Source organism: Medicago truncatula, chromosome 7, assembly GCF_003473485.1.
Source record: "Medicago truncatula cultivar Jemalong A17 chromosome 7, MtrunA17r5.0-ANR, whole genome shotgun sequence".
In the NCBI taxonomy this organism is placed as follows: Eukaryota; Viridiplantae; Streptophyta; class Magnoliopsida; order Fabales; family Fabaceae; genus Medicago; species Medicago truncatula.
This window is the reverse complement of record NC_053048.1, coordinates 11,923,288-11,945,828: the sequence shown is the minus strand read 5'-3', so window position 1 is coordinate 11,945,828 and position 22,541 is coordinate 11,923,288. Positions and strand designations below refer to the sequence as shown.

Genomic DNA, 22,541 nt, shown 5'->3' with positions numbered 1-22,541 from the left:
AGAAAGAAAACTAAAGAGCCTCTCCTTTTGCTTTGCTTTGCTTTGTCTCCCTAAGTGGTGCATCTTTTCAAATTTTCAAAAAGCTTTTTATTCGAATCTTCAATTATTGATCATTAGCGTATACACCATTCAAGATTCTCTATAACTTAACGCACTAACCCAAAACGTTCAAACGACGCCGTATAATGTACTGTCTTTATCTTCTTCACTTTCACCATTTATTTCAGGTATCTTCAACATTGTGAAAACTCTCGCTATCACTTCACTTCCTTTTTCCCTTTTCTTCACCAAAACGCAAGTCCTTTTCGTTGCATGAAACATTTACTGAATCTCGTGCGTTACACGAAAACACAAGGCTGTTTTGTTTTCTTTGCTTTTGTTGGTTAATTTGTTGATTGATTCTGTTACATGTCTGCTTTCATATCAATGATTGGTTCTACATTTTATATTTTATTTCTTTTCCTTTCTCTAAATTGAACTAAACTTTGTCTTGTGTTGTCTTTTCATGAAAAGAATCTTGTTGTTGCTGACGCTTCATATTGAAGGTTTGTCTGGTGTTTGACACGTGTCGTTGTCAGCCACCGATGAGTGTGGTTATATTTAATGACGTCTATTTTTCTTAGAGGGTGTCTAGTTAAGGAAGCAAATATAGTAATAATGTCTTGAAACATATGTTAATATTGTGTCTCGTATCCGTGTCTGTATTAGTTGAAGTTGCTTGTAGTTGAAGCCATTGGTAGCTATAACTTGACAATGTTGTGTTACTTAAATTGGTGGATTTTGTATTGACTATTAAGGAGTCGTGTTGTGTGTTGAAAAATTACTTTTAAATGAGTGGAAAAGATTGAGAAGTTGTTTGGAAAGTGGAAACTGGAACATCGAAGACGATACCTTAACTCGTTTCTATTTATAGCATTTGGAATTGGTGTCTATCTGCAACTTTTCATGTTATTTGTTTTTGTTGATTTAGTACTTGAACAAAGATAAGATTGGTTTGGTTTTTTTTTTTTTTTTTATAAGAAAGAGTGAGTTGATATGGGGGGACGAAGTTCCAAGGAAGAAAGTTGGAGGCAGAGTTCAAATTCTTGGAGGGAATATATCGATCCACAATCGAGTTATGGTCAGGGGAGTTATGCTTATGAATATGATCCACATCCCTCTTATTCTTCTTCGCAGCTGTATTATAACCCGCCTCCTCCAAGTTACTATGGTGCTGGCGAGTTTTATGAGAGTCGTAGAGTGGCCTTTGATGAAGGTACAAAGTTGCAAAGGAAATACTCAAGAATTGCTGATAATTACAATTCCATAGATGAGGTAAGACATTAGTCGCTTTACGTAAATGACCATTTGTTCATCTTGCTTCAACATGCAGTTAAAGTATGTTAATTTGAGTTCTCCGAAAAGAAAGATAAATACTCGGCATATTTAGTTTACTATTTTGCAATTTTATAACGATTAATCCAGCATTATAGATACTTCAGAGTGTATTTTTCGTGTGATTATTAGATATAATTTGTGTTGTGTGTTGAATGTTGATACTGACTTGTAATTTTCAGATTCGTTTCTCACCGTATTTTAGTGCTCGTCTTCATATTTGATACTTTGTTATTGTTTTAACTATAAACATTTACATCATTGACTATATTGCAGGTTACCGAGGCTCTTGGACGTGCAGGCCTTGAATCTTCCAATCTTATTGTTGGTGTTGATTTCACAAAGAGCAATGAGTGGACAGGTTCGTATTTACTACATTAATTTTCTCGCTAAAGTTAGAATTTACGCAGTATGTTATAGTGAAACGTGTTGAACTTGGTTTTGATTTTAGGGAAGAATTCATTTCGCAGACAAAGCTTGCATCATACTGGGAGTGATCTAAATCCCTATGAACAAGCAATATCAATTATTGGGAAAACCATGGCAGAATTTGATGACGATAACTTGATACCTTGTTTTGGATTTGGAGACGGTAGGTATCTCATAAACTTCATATAACGTAACATCGTAGAGTTTATTCTTTCCAAAGTTTAGAGTTGGTAGTAAAAATTATGTGATATTGTGGCAGCATCAACGCATGATCAAGATGTATTCAGTTTCTATCCTGATGGAAGTTTTTGCAATGGATTTGAAGACGTGCTGAGTCGGTATAGGGAAATTGTTCCTCATCTTCGACTTGCAGGTTACCTTTCACAAAAAAATCTTGTTCCTCGGTATATTCTACTTATTCATGTCATGGTTAAAAGAACATTGGTGCTTACTATTTTCAGGTCCTACCTCATTTGGGCCAATAGTTGAAATGGCCATGACAATTGTTGAGCAGAGTGGGGGTCAGTACCATGTTTTGGTGATAATAGCAGATGGCCAGGTATTCTTTCAACTCAATTTCCTTTACGACATTAATTTTATTTGCATGTGTACTCTTCAACGGCTAAACAGTTTCTAGTAGGTTTAACCATACATAATGGTTAAAGACATTGGTTGATTTATGTGTTCGGTTCAATCAATGTGTTCATGATGGATCCATTTTTACCGAGTAGTTATTATAAACATATCTTTTGTGGTTTGGCCGTGCTGCAATTTCATAGCTTTTCACATTTACCTTGAAAAACCGTGTCTTTCGTATGGAGTTGCTAGTATGTTTTATCATTAAGTGTAAACATTATACTCACTCGACATCTACAATGGTCGATGTAGGTAACAAGAAGTGTTGACACTGAGTATGGAAAACTAAGTCCACAGGAACAGAAGACTATGGATGCCATTGTCCGGGCTAGGTGACTCTGATGTAGTTTTTGCTTCAGAATCTATCTTTTTTGAAACATCATATCTTATATGTTTTATTTATAACAGTAAGCTTCCTCTTTCAATTATATTGGTTGGTGTTGGAGATGGACCATGGGACATGATGAAAGAATTTGACGATAATATTCCATCTCGTGCCTTCGATAATTTCCAGGTTTGTGATGAGAAGCACACAGAACTTCCTTTAAATCTTGTTCAAATGACATTACTTGTCGAAATTGATCCACTGAATCATTGCGAATTTCCCTTTGTTCTCTTTAGTTTGTGAATTTCACGGAGATTATGTCAAAGAATACACCTCCTTCACGAAAAGAAGCAGCATTTGCACTTGCAGCATTGATGGAAATTCCTTCTCAGTATAAGGCAGCAATAGAGCTTAATCTATTGGGGTATGTATTTGGGTTCCTTACCGATCCCATCGGTTTTATTTTTTAATTTGTATTTCGAGGAAGTTTTTGTCATCTCATGTTATTTATGCATATTGTTATCCTTTGGTAGCAAAAAGGAGGTCAATGCTTCTCAAAGAGTTCCCTTACCACCCCCATATATGAGAACTTCAAAGCCTTCTCATGCAGCTAGGTTTGAGCCGATTATCCCTCGCCAGTATGGCAACAGCCTCCCAATGGGAACAGCTCCTTCTGCCCCAAGTTCGACTTACGACAATCAAGTACAAATTCTCTAATATAGTTAGCTCTTGTTAATTTCATAATTTTGTGTTTTTTTTATCTCTATCTTTGAAGAACGTGGTTTTGCATACATGAAATTGTTTGAATATGTATTTTTTTTGTCTTGTTTGTCATGTTTATGCAATTTAGCTGCTATTCATTATTATTTTCAAATGCTTTAGAAGGGAAATTATATTACCTATCCACATTACTTACTCTAAAGCTCCTTTTATTAACTTATAATACGAAAAAGAGTTTGTGATCCGAGGTGATCAAGAAAACGGCGCCCGACGAGCTCGTGTGGTGTTGTTTGTAGAGGGGGTACCTACAAAAGGTGCTTCGACGCTCAAGTCAGTATATGAGCAAGGATGAGAGGTTTAGGTTAGATTGATCGTACCTTTTGGGGGCAGCAAAGTGCCCCTTTTTATGTGGGATGGACAGCCTTGTGAGTAAAGGCGATAGCCGTTGAACGAGAGTTGTAGACGGGTCTCGTTACCCTAGCAACCCTTATTGGTAGTAGAAAGGAGGGTGTGCACAGTGTTTTGGGCTCTTGTAGTATTGAGCCTCTTATTGGGCTTCTACTTGTAATGTGATGAACTAAAGATACGTTATGGACATTGAAAATTGCTCTTTCTCTAGTGCCAGCGTGAGAGTGTTTTTCAGCGTGAGTTAACTCACGCTGTCACTTTTAAGATCGGTTGACCTGACTTTTTAACGTTCTCTTATTTTTCCTTTTTGTTCCATTCTCATCACATTATTGTACACTCTTCTTTTTAATTTCTCTATCTATCTCCCTCTTTATGAAAGCACATTGTGCTTGTGAAAGATGAAAAACTTTGATCTCATTAATTGAATTTAAAGAGGTACAATGAGGTTTTATATAGGTAGATAGCAGCTCTCTAACTACCAAACCTAACTAAAATCAGAAACAGTTACAGACAGATATGCCAATGTGAGCTAGTTAAGCCTAAGCGCTAATTTAGTAACTTCATCCTCTATGATTGATACCTACCATTTTCAAATCCTTACAATAAAATAATTGATTTTGTGAACATTCTTGTATAAGAAATCAATTAATGTAGGCTTAATTACTTTTTTGGTCCCTTAACTTATTTTTTAGTTTCATTTTGGTCCCTTAACTATTAAAAGTTTCGTTTTGGTCCCTTAACTTACTTTTTGGTTTCGTTTTGGTCCCTTAACTATTAAAAGCTTCGTTTTGGTCCGTTAACTTACTTTTTGGTTTCGTTTTGGTCCCTTAACTCATCCTCCGTCAACCACTTTGGTCCTTTATGTTAGGATGAATGTATTAGAGTTAAGGGACCAAAATGAAACAAAAAAATAAGTTAAGGGACCAAAATGAAACCAAAAAATAAGTGAAGGGACCAAAACGAAACTTTTAATAGTTAAGGGATCAAAAGAAAACCCAAAAATAAGTTATAGGACCGAAACGAAACTTTTAATAGTTAAGGGACCAAAACGAAACCAAAAAATAAGTTAAAGGACCAAAAGAGTAATTAAGCCATTAATGTAAAAATCATTTTGTGTAAAATATTTCATGATTTGTAAGTCCTGCATGTAGTTTAGTAGTTAGTGATAGGAGTTGTGAATATTCTTATTTGAAATGAGTTAATTTTTGTTGCAAATAGAGGTCGTATTTTGATCCACCAAATCCATATTCATCCACTACAAAATCCATCCTATCGATCAATTTAAAAATATAGATGAATCCAATCCATCCAACTTATTTTAAAGATTAAATTGATCGTTGTTTATTATTTGTTTTTAATCCAACGAACTAGACAATTTTATTCAAAAAAATTAAAACATTAAAACAAACAAACAATTGAAATGTTTCAGGAGTGGTAAAATAAAATGTGTTATTCTGGAGTTTCAGTTGTTACTGTTATTGCCTCTTGGATAGAGGTCCTCTATATTTATCTAATCTAAATAAAAGAAAGGAAAATTCTTTTACTCTTGCCTAGGCACACTTTATTGATATTTTGTAACTTTTTTTTTTGAAAATGCTAACTGGTGCTTCCGGGATACTGGTTAAGGATATAAAAAAGGAAATTATATAGTAGTTAATGCATTGAAATTGTGTAATTAATTTATAATAAAGTCAAAAACAGTTTTTTTTTTTATGGTAATAATTCTCTTTTATGATATGCTTAACCTGTACCCGGAGGCACCGGTTAGCAGGACCTTTTTTACAAAAGATAATTTGTGACATAATTGGGTCATTTTACAACCAACATAATATTAAATGAGCTATTTATTTCAGATGAGAAATGATAGGACCTCTAATTAACATCCTAAAATAATTTAATTGTTTATTTTCTCTTTTTATTGTTCAATTCAATAGCAATGAATTTATGTTTCCAAATGTGGTTGTAATGTCAATTTGATTAATCGAGTTGATCTTATCCAGCTTTGTCCTATTTGTCTGACTAATACAAAAGACATGGCCTTTGGATGTGGACATCAGGTAAATGCAATTTTTTTTTTCTTTTTAAATTGCTCAAAATACATCAAATATATGAGGTATGTTATTTGATATTTTTTGTTTTATGCTTTTTTGAAGACTTGTTGTGAATGTGGAAAAGAGCTTAAGTCATGCCCCATCTGCAGAAGCTGCATTAACACTAGAATTAAGCTTTACTAAGGTTATTGTTGTTGTTGACCATTCATGTACATGTATCAATCTAATTAATGAATTTTATATTACTTTTTCTTTCTGCCACTGCTTTTCTTTTCTGAATTGTTTTGAATGTACTCTTGAATCATAGAATCGTAAAGAGTGAATCATCATCTTTGTTTTTGAATTTTGTAAGGATCGGTTAAAATCGTTCTTCAATTATACGAAATATTAAATTAGTTTCTGAATTTGTCATATGTCAATCAATTTAGTCACTCTGTCCAATTGGAGTGTTAACGGTGCTGACGTGGCCGTTAACCTCTCACATGGGTTGCCATGTCGGATGCCACAGAAGCAGGGACTAATGTGGTCGATAGCGACCAAAATTTCCAAGGATCAAATTGATTGATTTGTAGAAAATGCTTTGCTCTTTCTCCCCCAAATATATAAAATTGGAACCCTAATTTTACAATCTGTAATCTACACTCCAAAATCTCCAAAATTTCTTTCAATAATTAGAGGTAACGTTCTTCACCAATTCAAAAAGCTTCAAAACCTAATTTTTTTTTAGGGTTAATAGTGTTTTTCACCCCTGTAATATAGGTCATTTCCGGTTTTCGCCCCTATAAAATTTTCGGTTTGATTTGCATCCTTGTAAAACTTTTTTTTTTTTCCGGAAAACATCCCTCCCCCATATGACTGTGCATATTAGCTAACGTGGTACACGGTGTGGCATGCTGACTGTGCATATATGCTTATGTGGCGTGCTGACAGTATAATTAATTTTATTTTTCTAAGGCTGCATGTGGCATTTGTGACTATTTTTTTTAAAAAAATTATAATATAATTCATTTATATTAATTTAGAAATAAAAAATTTGAAATTATTTTTTATTACGAAAAATATTTTCCAAAAATTTTGTTTAAATTAGAAAATGATTTTTTTAAAAATCTGGAATAAAATTTTCAAAAAAAAAATCTGAATTTTTTCTAAATTTTTAAAAATAAAATATTTCTCCATAATTTTTTTTTTGTAGAAAATGATTTTTTTATAAAATTTTAATTTCAAAAATGATTTTATAAAAATCTGGAATAAAATTTTCGAAAAAAGAATATGAATTTTTAAAAAAATTTGTATCCAGAATTTTAAAACTGTTTTTTTATTTTTAATTTCGAATTTGTTTTTTCTAATTTATTTTTTTTTATTTTGAAAATTAAACTCCAGAATCTTTAAAAAAATTAATTTCGAAAAAAAACCGAATATTTTTTCTGATTTTTTTAATATTTGAATTTAAATAAAAACCGAAAATTTCAAAAAAATCTTATCGTTTTTTCTGATTTTTTTAATATATGAAAAAAAAACTATTTTTTTTCGATTTTTAAATTTTTTGGAAAAAAATCTGAATATTTTTCTGATTTTTTTATTTTTGAAAATTAATTTTCAAATATTTTAAAAAATAAAATATGTTGTAGACAATTAAAAATAAATAAAAATTAAAAAAAAAGCTAAGTTAGCGCCACATATGCGCATTTGATGAGTTGGATGGAGGTGGGGTGTTTTCCGGAAAAAAAAAGTTTTACAAGGATGCAAATCAAACCGAAAATTTTATAGGGGCGAAAACTGGAAATGACCTATATTACAGGGGTGAAAAACACTATTAACCCTTTTTTTTATTGAATCCAAAATCCCCAAAATTTCTTCAAGCAAAATTGTTCAATTTGAATCCGAAATGATGAGGGGTGGTGTAAGGGCAAAAAGCAATTATGAAAGTCGAGCTTCATCTTTAAGCTCCATGTTTAATGGTGATGTGAGAGTACTTGAATGTTGGTGTCCTAGAATTTGTGTTGTAAGAAAAACCAATACTCTTAAAAATCCAAGAAGGTCTTTCTATGCTTGCCCTCTGCCAAAGGTTTGTTTAACTATTAAAGATGTGATGTCATCCTGGTTTGATCAACACCTTTCTGATTCTGAATTTTCTTTTGTACAAGACGATGTTGAAAATTGTGAATTTTTTGTCTGGATTGATTAAGCCGAAGAACTAGGATACTTTAAAAACAATGGAATTGGTGCTAGTCAATGAAGAAAGACAAGATTGATGGAGAATGTTCAGTCCATGGTTAAGGCTAAGGCTAAGGAAAGTGGCAATGAAGAGGTTTGGAGGGCAAGGTTGATGGACAAAGTTGAGTGTATAGGAAGTGAGCTTAGGTTGATTAAGTTTTTGATAGTCATAATTTACTTGTTTGAGTTTTTTAACATGCTATTGTATTGTTCTAGGAGTGTGTAAAGTTATAATGAAAAGAGGTTGAAGATGAATGAAATGTAACATTTCTATAATAATATTATCATCAAATTAGTCCCTGAATTATTTGACTAACTATCAAATCGATCCCTACATTATATTAAAAACCCATCAAATAAGTCCTTGAATTATTTAATTAAATATCAATTTGATTCTTAAAGCATATATGTGCAGAACAAAGTAAAAAAGTCAGAAGACACAACTTGATCCTAAAATATTACATAGGAAAAAAGTCATAAGTTATAAGTCTTAAGTCTGAAATATTACACAAGCAAAAACAACCCAACTATGGGGCATTAACAAGTCATAAATCTTAAATATTACACAGGCAAAATATTACACTAACCAAACGATGAAATCACCTTCAAAACACAATCTTCTCCAACATTGATTGATGAAGATGATGGTGATTTTGGAGAGATGAAGATGGTGAAGGTTTTAGCGGAAAGGAGAAGAATCAGAGTCTTGTTTGATGTGTCTGAATAAAATGTAAGGATGTAAATGAATGGGTAAGAGAGGGGTAATATTGAAAAAACAGAAAAGAAAAAAAAATGAAAGTGAAAAGTTAAAATGAAATTTGTTGCTTTTCAATCAAAAGGGGTTCTTGTATACGTGGCTGACTTGATGACATGTGTACAACACATCACAGCATTCAAGAAGACACCTCATCACCACTAACAGAGAGATTGGACGGAGGGACTAAATTGATGGACGTCTAACGAATTCAAGGACTAATTTGATATTTTGCATAATTGAGGGACGATTTTGACACAGAATATCGTATTTTATTTTGTACAATTTTTCGTTAAAATATATCCTTAGCATTTTTGTAATTTTAGTGTTCAATCAGTCCCATAATATATCCTCCATATTTTAAATTTTTATTTGTCTTAAATTATGTCCCTTTTTAATATAAAGATTTGATTAATTGTATACCACAATTTTTCCAGCATCGATATCTCAGCTTACTATTTATTAATCAGACATTCTACCTAACAGCTAATTAACAAATGTATTTTAGTACAAAAAAAGGTGTTTTAGTAAATTCAACTTTCTCATGTGTCTATATTATCTTGAGTAATAGATAATGAAAGTGCCACAAATAAGATAGGTACCTCTCCATTGAAAATCACTGACAAAAATAATTATAAAAGAAATAAAAAAAAAAAAAAAAAGTCTTACATGTATTCTCAGGCCACATTAACGTAGTAGCATTAAATTTTGTATTAAAAATTGTGTTAATTTATTTTTCAAAAAATTAAATGATTCATATGAATTAATTTTTTTTAATAAATACTTACTATTTTTAAAATCTTTAACATATATTATGAGGACACAAGTTAACAAGAAAAAAAAGGAAAAATTATACTTTTAGTCCTTAACTTAATTTCAGATAACAATTTAGTTCTTTATCTTTTTTTATTTTAATTTGATCTTTTTTGTCCATTTTCATATATATTTTCAAGTTTCAAATCTAATATTCTTATGCAAACATAGATGAGGATTATAGATTTGAAAACTGAAAGACCATAAGAAAATAAAATCATGAATTTTAAGCTTAAAAATTCATATGAAAATGGACAAAAAGGACCAAGTTAAAATGAAAAAAAGATAAAGGACTAAATTGTTATTTGAAATTAAATTAAGGAGTAAAAACGTAATTTTGCCAAAAAAAATGACTTGCTCATTAAGAGAGAGTGAAACTTCCTAACTAGATAGGTACATAACTGAATTGAGAAATGAAGTAAATTTATCACATGAAGTAAAATATAAATATGTACACTCATTACTCAACAACCTCTTCCTATTGCATTTAATACATTCAACAACTTCTTCATACTCACCTCTCTATTCCTATCCATCGAACTTTCCCTTCTCTTCTTTTCATCTCACATTTTTCATTACAAAACCTAACTCACAAAACCATATTTATCCACACTCATCAAGAAGGACAAGTTAGTTTTCATTGATATTGTATCATCTTTTGAAAAACTTCAACCATGTCTTCCATTCAGATGGTATCTTCTAACAAATTTGGTTATCAAAAACTAAGACATGAAGTTGTGTTAGATGATGAAAGAGTGATTCAAAGACCAAAGAATTTTTTTAGGTTTAGAAGGATTCCTATGAGGAGAAGGTTTAGGTTGAAAATACCAAGCTTGAGAAGACTTTGGAGGAAGAAAACAAAGGTGGTATCTTCCATGAGAGTTTCTTGTGCTAAAGTGGTGAAGAGATTCAAAGATGGACAAGTTCATTTTGGTGATCTTTTTGCTGGAAACTACTTGTTCATGCAAGTCAATCCTTCATCACTCAACTACCTTGGAAAAGATATCTCTATTCCCAAAATTGCTTAATGCATGTCTTGTTTATTTACTTTTGGCATGCACTTTCTTAAGAAATAAATATTTTGGTTTTCTTGTCTCTTTATGTTTCATGTTATTAAGCCTAGCTAGTTTGCTACAAAGGTTCACAACTATGCAAAGTTTCTTTCATGTATATTTTCATATTTTCCTTCAAATTTACTCACATGATAGGGGATCTAGTTTACTTGTATAGGGTCGGATCAGTTGAAGAATGGAATACTCATATTTTAACAACCATAAGTCAGATTTAAAAAAAATAGAGTCATTTGATCTTCATCTAATAGAATTCAAGGAATTCAGATCCTTATGCTTGTAAACCAAATATGTTTGCCTCTTGGTAATTGTAATTTACTGATCCACAACTAATAATAAATACAGTAGCAGTACAAGTAGTAAGTATAACATTTATTAATACATTATTATTTGTAGGGATTGGAGTTCAAACTCCAAACACCCCATTTATTCACCTTATAATGTGAATTCTAGCCACTAGATTACCTGACAAAAAAAAACATTTATTATTCACCCTGCCATTTCCAGAAGAGTTTATTTTGGTTACACTATACTCCCTCAATATAGTTGAAAAAAAAGTAAAGAATGCATCTAGAAATTTGTAAATGATCTTATATTTAAGGACAAACACTTCTTTGTAAATAGTTTTATAATTAGGGACGAAAGAGGTATATTGTTAGAGCTATTTTCAAGTGTTCTATAAGGAAAGGAAATTCATTATAACGAGTAAGGTTTTTTTTTTTTTTTTTAACCAAACAATTGAGCTAAAGTGGTTAATGAGCTCAATCAAACGGACGAATTATTCAAAGGAATTTGAGTTCGATTTTTAGGTGGAATAATTTTTTATCAAACTTTATTTATCTCACGGTCGAATAAAAAGTTTCTTATTTTTCTTGAAATTGATAATAAATGCATAGAAAAATCCCACTCGTCACACAATAACTTGTTCATACGAGTATCTATGTGATTTATGTGTTTTGTTTCTTATATAAAGGACCGCATCAAGTATTATTTTATCTTGTGCAATAATATATGATACTGCACATGTAAAGGCAAATAAGAATAGCAACTTTTTTAATTGAAAAACAACAATTATTTATTAAAAAGTTATATATTTAATATAAAATGTAAAAATTTCAATACAAACTCATTATGTGGTTCTTTACCTCCACCTCATGTGTTTTCAAGAGAAAACTATGATTTAATCGCTGTAAAATAGAAGACTTATTTGAGAGCTTGAAGTTTATGCGATGTGATTGAAAAGGGTAGCAATCCGTCACCTCTCTCAAACAACCTAACATTAGCTCAAATGAGAAATCACAGTAATGAAGTGGCAAAAGAAGGTAGAGCCCTTGCCATAATACATGGACCTCTATATGATGATATTTTTCTCAAGATTTTGAATCTTGAAATTGCAAAAGAAGCTTAGAACAATCTGAAGGAGGAGTATGAGTGCCAAGGAAGTGAAAGAACAAAGAAAATTGAAGTGTTGAACTTGAGAATAGAGTTTAAAGCACTAATAATGAAAGAAATTGAACCTGTTGGAGAATTTTCTGATAGAATTTCAAAAGTTACATGAATCAGATTGTTGGGAGAAGATCTCAGTGATCAAAGAGTTGTGAAATTTTTTTCGATGTGTCTTTCAGAGATGTTTGAAATAAAAATTTTATCTCTTGACGAAAATAATTTTTTTTTCTTTCTAAAACCACGGTTGTAGATCTTGATAATGCATTTCAAGCTTCTAAAAAAATAACATCTTTAAGGATAGAAGAAAATGTTGAAGGTGCTTTTTTGGCCAGCTACAAAGGCAAAAATCAAAGCTTTAAATTTTTTAGTAAAAAGAAGTTTCCACCCTATCTACATTGCAATAATGATACTCATTTAGATAAGGTTTTTTGGTACAAGCCATAAGTTAAATGCAGAGCTTGTAATCAATTTGGTCGTGTGGAGAAGGTTTGCAAAAACAAAACAAACCAACAGGAACGAAAAGCTCGAGTTTTTGAGAACCACCGAGAAAATGAGGAGCAATTACTTAAGGCTTCTTGTTATTTAGTTTGTAGTAGTAATGAAACATGGCTAATAGATAGTGGATGCACCAATCATCTAACTAACATTGTTAGTTTTTTTGGCTAAATTGTATTTTTGGTCCCTTAACTATTTAAGTAGTATCGCTTTGGTCCCTTAATTAAAATTCGATTTATTTTGATCCTTTAACTTCTATCTGTTACACATTTTGGTCATTTCCGTTAGTTTTATTCAAAAAGGTTAGTTTTTCTTCATTTTCTTCTCATCTTTTTCATCTTCATATCATCTCTGTCAAGCTTCAACAACAAAAATCCTAGAAAAATTCCAGAAGAAAATGAAGAAAACCTAACGTTTTTGAATTAAAACTAACAGAAAGGACCAAAATGTATAACGAAGAGAAGTTAAGGGACCAAAATAAATCGAATTTTAATTAAGGGACCAAAGTGATATTATCTAAATATTTAAAGGACCAAAAATGCAATTTAGCCTTTTTTTTAAAAGAATTTGATGAATCTTTTTACTACAAAGTTGTTATAGGCAATGGACAACATCTTAAGGTCAAAGACAAATGAGTTGTGGCTATTGAAACTCTTTCAAGTATAAAATATATTTCTGATATTTTATTTTTGTCTTAGATACATCAAAGTCTTTTGAATGTTGGACAAATGATTGAGAAAAACTATTCTTTGCAATTTAAGAATATAAAATGCAATAGTTTTTATCCTTATGGATCTAAATTAATGATTTTTGAAATGAGAGGCTAAAGCTTTCAAGTAGAGTGGAAGTAAACATCCTTGCTTATTTTTCCAAGTAAAGTCGAAGAAAATTTTTCGGCTCGAGAAAAGGTAACTTTTGATGACATTTATGTTAGATGCAATATTATTGCTTTGTTAGATACCGCAAGGTATACTAAAGCTACTGATTTTGATTGGTTTAAAGTTACTATGCAAGAGGAGAAAAATATTATAAAGAAGATTGTTGGCTGTAATGTTGTTAATCCCTCCATAAACATCATTTTTTCTATATATTTGTAGTGTATGTTTCAGTTTAGGGAAATGTTAACAAGTGTCTTAGAGGCATTGGTTAAGATCTTTAAAAGGTAATTTATAATGAAAATACGTGTAATTAATGCATCGGAAATTGAAATATTTGATTTTTAAGGAAAATATATGTAAGAGGATACCGCAACAACCGAAAATCATAACTAGACAAATTAACGGATCCTTAGCATTTCATTTCATGTAAAGCAACCATGTAATCTCCTACAAAGATTCCAAATGGACAGTGACAAATTTTTAAATTTAGTGATGAGTTTTTTTTAAGGAATTTAAGTAATGAGTTATATTCTTATAAAAAAAAGGGTAAATGAGAAATTTGTTGTAAGTTGTAATTCATAGTTGTTAGGGTTTGAGGTGAAAAAATGGAAGGATTGGATGAATATGAATATAGATCATAATGAATGGATAAAATAATTATTAATCTTTTACAATCTACTAAATTTTTTTAAAAAAAATCCATCCAACTCATCTATTAATGGATGGATGAATATCCATTCGATCCATCAATTAAAGCTTTATATTTTGTTACAATGAAAAATCGAAGAAACAACAAAACAAATGAAAAAAGCTAACTACTCCCGAAGGAACAAAATGCCATCGACATCGCTTCCGAGAATTTTGATAAGACCAACATGGACCGACATATGAAGAAGAAGATCATATGAAGAAGAAGCTCCAAGTTTTTGCCAAGAAGTCTGCACATTGACTCTGATTAGGTGTCAGTCTTGAGTCGTTTATTTTTCATGTCTTTGATACTTATTCACTCAGTATGTTGAGATTGAGATTTTATCTGGGTGATGTATTACATGGCTACTTAGAGATTTTTATTTGGTTGATGATGAGATGTTATAACTATTATTCTGATGCGATGTTTTAAAAAATTATTTATGCATGATTTGAACTTGTAGAAGAAGTAACATCTAAATTCTTTATATGATTGTATCATTTACGTAATTTATCAATTTAAAGGGTTTAGGATGTTACAATACACACATTAAAATTTGGGTTGACTACCTTACTTCCATGAGTTTATTTTTGGTCCACACTAATACTCCCTCCGTTTTTAATTATAAGCAAAATTAATTTTTTAGGTTCATTCAATTAATGATGTACGTTTTTAATTATAAGCAAAATTGATTTTTTAGGTTCATTCAATTAATGAGGACCACGTACATCATTAATTGAATGAACCTAAAAAATCAATTTTGCTTATAATTAAAAACAGAGGAAGAACTACTTAATTGGTAGTTAATTCCTTCCTAATCTCTTGAACAACAATATCGTGTGCTATAAATATGCAGCCTTAACATAAACAAACAACTTTTCCGGTTTTTTACTCTGAACTCTTGCAAGAGTCTTCTTCCGTGCTACGGAGGTAAGGGCTTTTCCATATACATCCATACTAAGTGCTACGATCATGTTATAAAATAGTGGTATAAATTCTTGTCGTTTAAAAGAAAAATAATAATAATTAAAGTATATATATTTATTAAAGTTTGGATTTTTTTACGAATTTTATATAGGAGAATATGATATTAGATTTTTTTATTTTATTTTATATGCTTTGTGATGTTTGAGAATAAAAAGATGTAATTTATTTAAGATTTAATTGTGTGGTTGCCTTAGTGGCTGAATTTTATTTTGTATTTGCCTAAGTGGCTAGAACATAATAAAATCCAGCCACTTAGGCATAATTAGTTTTTAAAATTAATTTTCATTAATTTGTAATTGTAACTTTAAAAATATTTTTGAACTCTATTATTTCTTTCGTTAGAAAATAATTAATCTTAAAGAGTAATTTTCCATTAATTTATTTTAATAGTTTATCTTTCTATTAGTTTTGTTCAAATAGTTTGTTAAAAAAAATATAGTCTCATATTTTTTAAAGAAGTGAATTTTTTTAATTAAAGTATTGTATTAAAATCCCAGGGCATTACAACAAGGATATGCACATCGTCCCACCTACCGAGCTAACCACACTCACCTCTCCATGCCCTTTTACATGTTGGGGAATCGACAAACTATGACTCATCCCCAAAGTAGTGAGGAAGGTCAAATATCTAATGGTCGTTGTCAACTACTTGACATAATGGATTGAGGTAGAAACCCTCGCAAAAATAACAACAAACAACGTACCATGTTTCTTCAAAAGAAACTCACTCGTCAGATTTGAAGTACACGCAATTGTAGTCACCGACAATGAGACTCAATTCATTAACGGAAAATTCCAACATTATCTAAGGGATTTGAAAATCAAACGCCACTTCACTTCTTTCGAACATCCCCAAACCAGCAGGCAAACTAAACTCGCCAATCAAGTCGACGATTGGACAAGACAAAGGGAAATTGGGTCGAGGAATTACATATTGTGTTGTGGGCTTATCACAACAGTCTTCATTAGACCACTGATGAGTACCCATTTCGTCATACATACAGAACATAAGCTATCATTCTTGTCGAACTAAATGAATTTAGTTGGTGAACGGAGGCATCAACCGATTTCCAAACCAACGATGAAAGTCTACGAGAAGAGCTTGAATTTTTCGAGGAGATTAGAAGTGAAGGGGCACTAAAAGAAGACACCATCAAACAAGAGATAACTACTCGCCACGACAAAAAAGTTGTAAAACAAGAATTCAAAGTAGGTGACTTTGTCCTCCAACGAAAACACGAGGACTCGAAGGAAGGCAAGTTCGCTACCAACTGGGTCGGGCCATATCGTGTGTGTCTCAAAATGGAGACAGGAGCCTATGGCCTCAAATATCTCACCAAGGGACCAATCCCAAACCTGGAACGCCGAGAAACTCATGAGGTACTACAATTGAATTAATTCACAAATTCCAAGTAGGTCCTCATCACTTTTCTATAAGCATTCCTTAAATTACAAATTGCATTTCTAAAATTACACATATTATCATGAACATGTTACCGACCATCACAATCAAGCAAAAATAATTGAAATGCACTACTCAAAGTACCAAACACTTGACATACAAAAATGAAAAGGTTAGTCTAACATCAACCAGCTCTAATGCAAAGGAGCAACTACAATGGAGATAGACATTCATGCCAATATATGCATCCAAAACTCATATTTATAGAACAAGTAAATGTATTCGACATATATACTTGATCCTTGGTATAACAGCTACAAACTGCTACATCAATGTCTGGCATGTAAGGCAGAACTTCAGCTCTAATGGGATCTTTATGCCTTGGGGAAAAGAACTAAAACTTTGTTTTTGTTCATCCACCATTTCCAGTTCAAACAACATATTTGAACACACGTTCAGAATAAACTACTCTTGAGAATGTGCACTTCTAATCTAAGAAGGAATGTTAAGTCAAGAGGAATCGTAATCATAATGGTAAAAAAGTCATTGATAAGATTTGATAACAAATTCTAATTTAAGAATCTGACTCAAAATAACCGTGTCATTTTCATCAAAATTCTACTAACTTTATTCATAAATGAATTACAATATATAGAGCTCTTACTCCAAGTAATACAATGGATGCAAATAAATTAAAAATAACACCTAATCTTAATTTAAATAAAAAAATAAATGGCATATTAGCATTGCCATTATTTTAGTAAAAATAAAGTAATAAAAATGCTAGTACACCGGCTAAACCAATCCCATATCAAAACCTTAATTGCCATTGTCACATAATGAATTAGCATGAATTGGCTAGTTGCCCGTTTCAGCGGTGTCTTCGTGTGAGCAGCCCAACCAAATTCCAACGTTTATAGTCAACTAGACCTTGCACCTGTGCTGCCGCACGGGTCATATTGATGGCAAACAAAACATTCAATTATACCGTTAATTATGTTGTATAATTAGGTGTGGAATTATCACAAATAAGAAATTTAAGAGAAATATCATAACAAATAAATATGACTAATAATAAAGTGAAACAAAGTAAAAGGAACTTATCGAATTTAGTTGTCGACACGACTCCATCAAAACCTTCACAAATTTAATTAGGGGAAACCTGCAAAACAAAACACTTCCTGAGGTGTGACATAGTCACTGTCCTTGAGGATTTTATCCGCCTCATAAGCGCATATCCTCCCAGGATACAACAGTTGTTCCCGTTATGAATCATAATCGGAGGTGACAGAACAACTCAAATTTATCTCAAAGATATCATGAGATGTAACCCAGAAACCTCAATATTTTGGATGAGAGAAAATGATTGTATGTACAGAAAACATGAAGTGAGAGTATGTATCTGTAGTTATTTTTTTGGACTGACAATTGCTATGTATTGTAGTAGTTAAGCGTATCTTGTTTGGAGAAATAAAAGAAGAATATATACATCAGAGTTGTGGTGAGTTGTTCCCTGTAGTAAGGGAAATGAGGCATAACAATAGGGAATGAGCTTTTAGCATTTGACCCAACGCTTATAAAAAAAATAATTGTGACAAATAAGACTTTGACTAAGTAAATATCACATGGTTAAATCAACAACAAATAATAAACAAATTTTAATAACTTTTGAAATATAATATCAACTCAAAAATACTAACAAATTCATAATCTGTTTATGCAAATACAATGTTTGTGTAAACAACATTGGAAGTGTTATCCATGTATACACATCATAAGTCATAATTTCATGTAGAGAGAGCATACATATGTGTGGATGTTTAAACGGAAGCAACAGAGAAAGAAACAGAATCATCCTCAGAGAAGCAACAATCAAGAAGAGCAGCTTCTGAATTCGCTTCTAATCTATCCACAGAAGCATCCAAATTGCATAAACGAAGATTCTGCAAAACCCACATCGAAAAGTCGATTCAATTCAGTGAAATGCCGCAAAAAAAAAAACTCAAATTAACAAAACAAAAAGAAACGAAACTTACTGAATCCCAAGATGAAATGAGAAGGTTGTTAGAATTAGGCGCAAATTGAATTATGAAAATAGCGTCACTGATTGGAATCAACAATTTCTACGATTTCAATGAGATACTTCTTGCGTTCATTGTTTTTTGCAGTGAATAGTGTTGCTGTGATTTGAATTTGAAACAATGTAGTTCTTCACGGTTTGTGTTTATTTTGTATCGTATTTGAAAGAATTATGAAAGGACCGTGAACTTTCTGATTTGAGCAAGAAGAAAGTGTTGGGTCAAAATCAGAGACGGGGTCGGCGGAGATGAAATGGCAAGAGCTGGTGCCGTCATGGGTGATGGTGGTCAGGTGCCGTCATGGGTGATGGTGGTCAGGGCCATCCCCGTGAAATTGGAGGTTCGGTTCTCTTTTTAAAATAGACCCCTAGTAAAATAAAACGTAAATTTTTTTGTGTAGTTAAATTTCATTAAAAAAAAAAAATCAGAACTATAAGAAGTTCTAAACATGAAAGGAATTAAAAAAAATTAAGTGAAAGAGGTGAAATTTATCAAACGATGTCGTTTAGATTTGTCACTCCTCTGTTGTGGAAAAGAGTAAAACGAATGATTTATGCGAAGAAAAAAATGATTGTTGTGATTCTTTCATTGAAATAACTTTCCAAATTGACTGATTAAGTGATTATACAAATTAGGAGTGGTTTGATAGGATCCGATTTATATGTACAAAAAGGAGAACTAGAGTCTAGAAAAAAACTCAAATGTGTACTAAAGAAAGAAAATGATATAACATATATATTTTTTATTTAAGTGGGGGGTGGATATTAGATTTAATTTTTCGTTAAAGGCCCGACCTGGTTGAGCACCTTGCACACCCTCAAGGCCGGGCCTGAATTGGTGGTGATACGGCAGAGAATAACTTCTACTGCGACATAAGCGCGTTAATGGGGGGTAGGGTTTTGAGCTGCGGCGAGTGGGACGTTGTAGGAGAGAGTGGATGTCGAGGGTGTTATTGGGGTGGGATAGAGGGAGTTCAGGGAGGATGAGGGAGGCGGTTGGGGTTTTTGGGGTGAGAATTTGTGGAAGAGAAAAAGAGGGAGAATAGATACCGATGATGAGGAGGGTGGGTTTATTCAAATTTAGATAATATATAAGGATTTATTCAAATAAAAGATAAGATGCTAGCTTGAAATTAAATTTAAAAACTTACTATTCATTTTTAGTGTATTTTTTTTTATATTTCTTTCCAAGTGCTTAATGAACTCGTGATCACATCAAACACATAGTTAGTTAATTTTTTTAAAAAAAAAAAACTAACTATGTATTTAAATTCCCTATAATTATAGGATAGATTTGAATTTAAATTTGACAATAATTGTATATTAAAAATAGCTCACACCAAAAAAATTATGTATCAGTATAGATTATAATAACATAACTAGCAACAAACACGTACTCTGCACGGTTTAATTCGAAGCGGGGGACAATGCTATATGAATTGAAAAAATAAGAAAAAAAACTAATGAATAAAGCTGACGTTAATAATAAAAGGGTAAATTACATTGACTTCCTTTAAGACTTTTTTAAATAACACAACCACCCCTTCTAATTTTCCAAACACATCAATCTCCTCTCGTTTTATCCATTTTAAGAACTTTGTAAATATATAATTTAATTTCAATCATTTTGATTTGTTTGTATCTGTTTTCTATTTTCATAATTAAGTTAAATGAGATTTTTTTTCTAACAATGGAGAAACAATAATAATATTTGTTTTTTCTACCAAATAGAATAAAACGTCGGCAATTATATAAGAGATCAAAAGAGAATATAGAAAAGAGAAGATTTTTGGTGGATGGGCATTGTGGTTGATCAATGAAAAAGAAATAATCTTTGATATATATGTTTTATTACATTAGAGTTTAAAAATTATAGGTTTAAATATGTAAATCGTCCCCGTAAGTTCGCGTGTTTTTTGTTTTCGTCCATGTATCTATTTTTGTTCTAAAACAAACCCTGTAAGTTACAAATGTTTTGATTTTCGTCCCTCTCGTCAGCATCTGTTACAAAAATGCTGATGTGTCTAACGGTGACTGACGTGGCGTTGTTTGACGTGGAAAAACAAGCTTATGTGTCCTTCCACACAAGATTATAGGGACCAAAATCAAAAACGAAAAAATTACATAGGGACGAAATTAAAAATCACCAAGTTACAAAATTTGAAATTAAAAATCCTTGATGTTTCTATCCTCTTCCTTTCTCTTCCATATTCTTCTTCTTCCGCTCAGACTCTCTTCACTGTGAAATTGTAAATATACCATTTGTAGCTTCTCCTGGTTTGTATCATGATTTCTCCATTCACCAAACATATACTTCATCATTTTGAGGCCAAAACTTGTCCATTTTTTTGTCCTACGTCACATGAGTAAGTACATATTTATGGGAGAAAATTTAGAAAAAGGTGATAACATTATTCAACAATAACATTTGCTTAACTTGTCCAATCATTATTCAAAATCATAATTGTACTGCAATTTTCTTGGGCATATTCTCTATGTCAGTTGCTTAACATTGTAAACTTAATCAACAATAAAGAACTTCTACCATATGAAATGAAAACTGGGGTATTGATTGATAATTTATGAGCTTAAAGCTCTCACAGTGGAAGAAAATTGAAACCGAAAAGAGAGAAATGACACCAGAGTTGCAAGAACTCCTAGACCAGAGTTGCAAGAACTCGGGCAACTTTATATTGTTCAGTTAGAAGCGAAACTCTCTCTGATTTAAGAGCAATACTTCTCTGGTCATGCTTATCTCTCTGTGGATGTCTTGAATTATTTACTACTCTCTTGTTGGATTTTCGTCTTCCTTAACGATGAGCTGGTGGTTCTCTTGTTGAGAGTTCTAAGGGCGGATTGATTTGTGGAAATATATCTTACATGGATTGTTCATTCAATTTGGTTTGATAAATTTAAAAGGCAGCACAAGCTGAATATGTATGAAATAATGTAAAAATGTCATAGTTGTTCATTTTATAAAGTAACACAAAGAGGATTGTTATTAGAGATGAAGAAATTGGAGTTGGAGATGAAGAAGAAAAAACAGAGGTTGGAGATGAAGAAGAAGAAAATTTTAAATTTCAAAATTTGATATTTACATTTTTTTTCAATTTCATCCCTCTGCAATTTTGCATTTTTGGTTTTGGTCCCTCAAATCTAGTCACTTATCATCTGTCAGTACACATAAGCGTGTTTTGCCATGTCATCGATTGCCACGTGTGACTCCATTTGCCAACAATGCGTTTTTGTAACGGAAGTTAACGTTAGGGACTAAAATCAAAAGGTTAACAACTTACAGGGTGAGTTTTAGAACAAAAAAACTTACATGGACGAAAACCAAAAACATGCGAACTTACAGGGACCGTTTACATATTTAAGCCAAAATTATATCACCTTGACTGAGGAACAATAAGTTGTGAAAAATGGAAAGAAAAAATGGTCGAATATGAAGTGAGTTCATACTCGTATGAAGAAGTTAATTGCTAGAAAAATGGAATTAACAAACTTTAAACGGTGTTATAATATAAGGGAGATTAGTGTTTGGTTAAAAAATAGAGTGGATGTTTGTGTTATTTAAGAAGACCTTATGGGAGGTTAGTGTAATTTGCCCTTGATAAAATCATTGAAATAGTTGTTATTAAATATTATGAAGTGGTAAACTAAAAATATGTAAAAATAATAAAGATTTCATTATTAATAAAGATGTTGTTATGAGTCTCGTGTATGAATTGAATAACTATATTATTTAGTGACTCATTTATATTTTTTTTAGTG

At 31.6% G+C, this 22,541-nt stretch overlaps 2 protein-coding genes across 3 annotated transcripts; both read left to right on the top strand.

Moving 5' to 3' along the window:
• The first annotated feature begins 164 nt into the window (after positions 1-164).
• LOC11435543 (E3 ubiquitin-protein ligase RGLG2) lies at positions 165-6,204 on the top strand. Of its 2 annotated transcripts, XM_024769570.2 has the most exons (12): positions 165-227; positions 1,021-1,314; positions 1,651-1,735; positions 1,826-1,966; positions 2,063-2,176; positions 2,265-2,362; positions 2,692-2,771; positions 2,848-2,953; positions 3,061-3,188; positions 3,298-3,466; positions 5,893-5,949; positions 6,046-6,204. In XM_024769570.2, exons 2-12 carry the CDS (start codon positions 1,036-1,038, stop codon positions 6,124-6,126), a joined length of 1,338 nt encoding a protein of 445 aa, XP_024625338.1. In that variant the 5' UTR covers positions 165-227; positions 1,021-1,035; the 3' UTR covers positions 6,127-6,204. The 2 variants fall into 2 exon arrangements, with proteins under 2 accessions (XP_024625338.1, XP_003622329.1); XM_003622281.4 differs by lacking the exon at positions 165-227 and having other exon boundaries at positions 272-1,314.
• Positions 6,205-10,177: 3,973 nt separating this feature from the next.
• Positions 10,178-11,175, top strand: LOC11432169 (uncharacterized). The gene has a single exon (XM_003622279.3). It carries the CDS (start codon positions 10,399-10,401, stop codon positions 10,750-10,752), a length of 354 nt encoding a protein of 117 aa, XP_003622327.1. The 5' UTR covers positions 10,178-10,398; the 3' UTR covers positions 10,753-11,175.
• The last annotated feature ends 11,366 nt before the right edge of the window (positions 11,176-22,541 follow it).

Excerpts from the sequence above, each read along its gene's own strand:
- LOC11432169 (XM_003622279.3), top strand. The coding sequence starts at position 10,399 with ATGTCTTCCATTCAGATGGTATCTTCTAACAAATTTGGTTATCAAAAA.
- LOC11435543 (XM_024769570.2), top strand. The coding sequence starts at position 1,036 with ATGGGGGGACGAAGTTCCAAGGAAGAAAGTTGGAGGCAGAGTTCAAAT. Across the intron at positions 1,736-1,825 it reads AAAGAGCAATGAGTGGACAG|GGAAGAATTCATTTCGCAGA; the intron begins GTTCGTATTTAC and ends TTTTGATTTTAG. Across the intron at positions 2,772-2,847 it reads GATGCCATTGTCCGGGCTAG|TAAGCTTCCTCTTTCAATTA; the intron begins GTGACTCTGATG and ends TATTTATAACAG.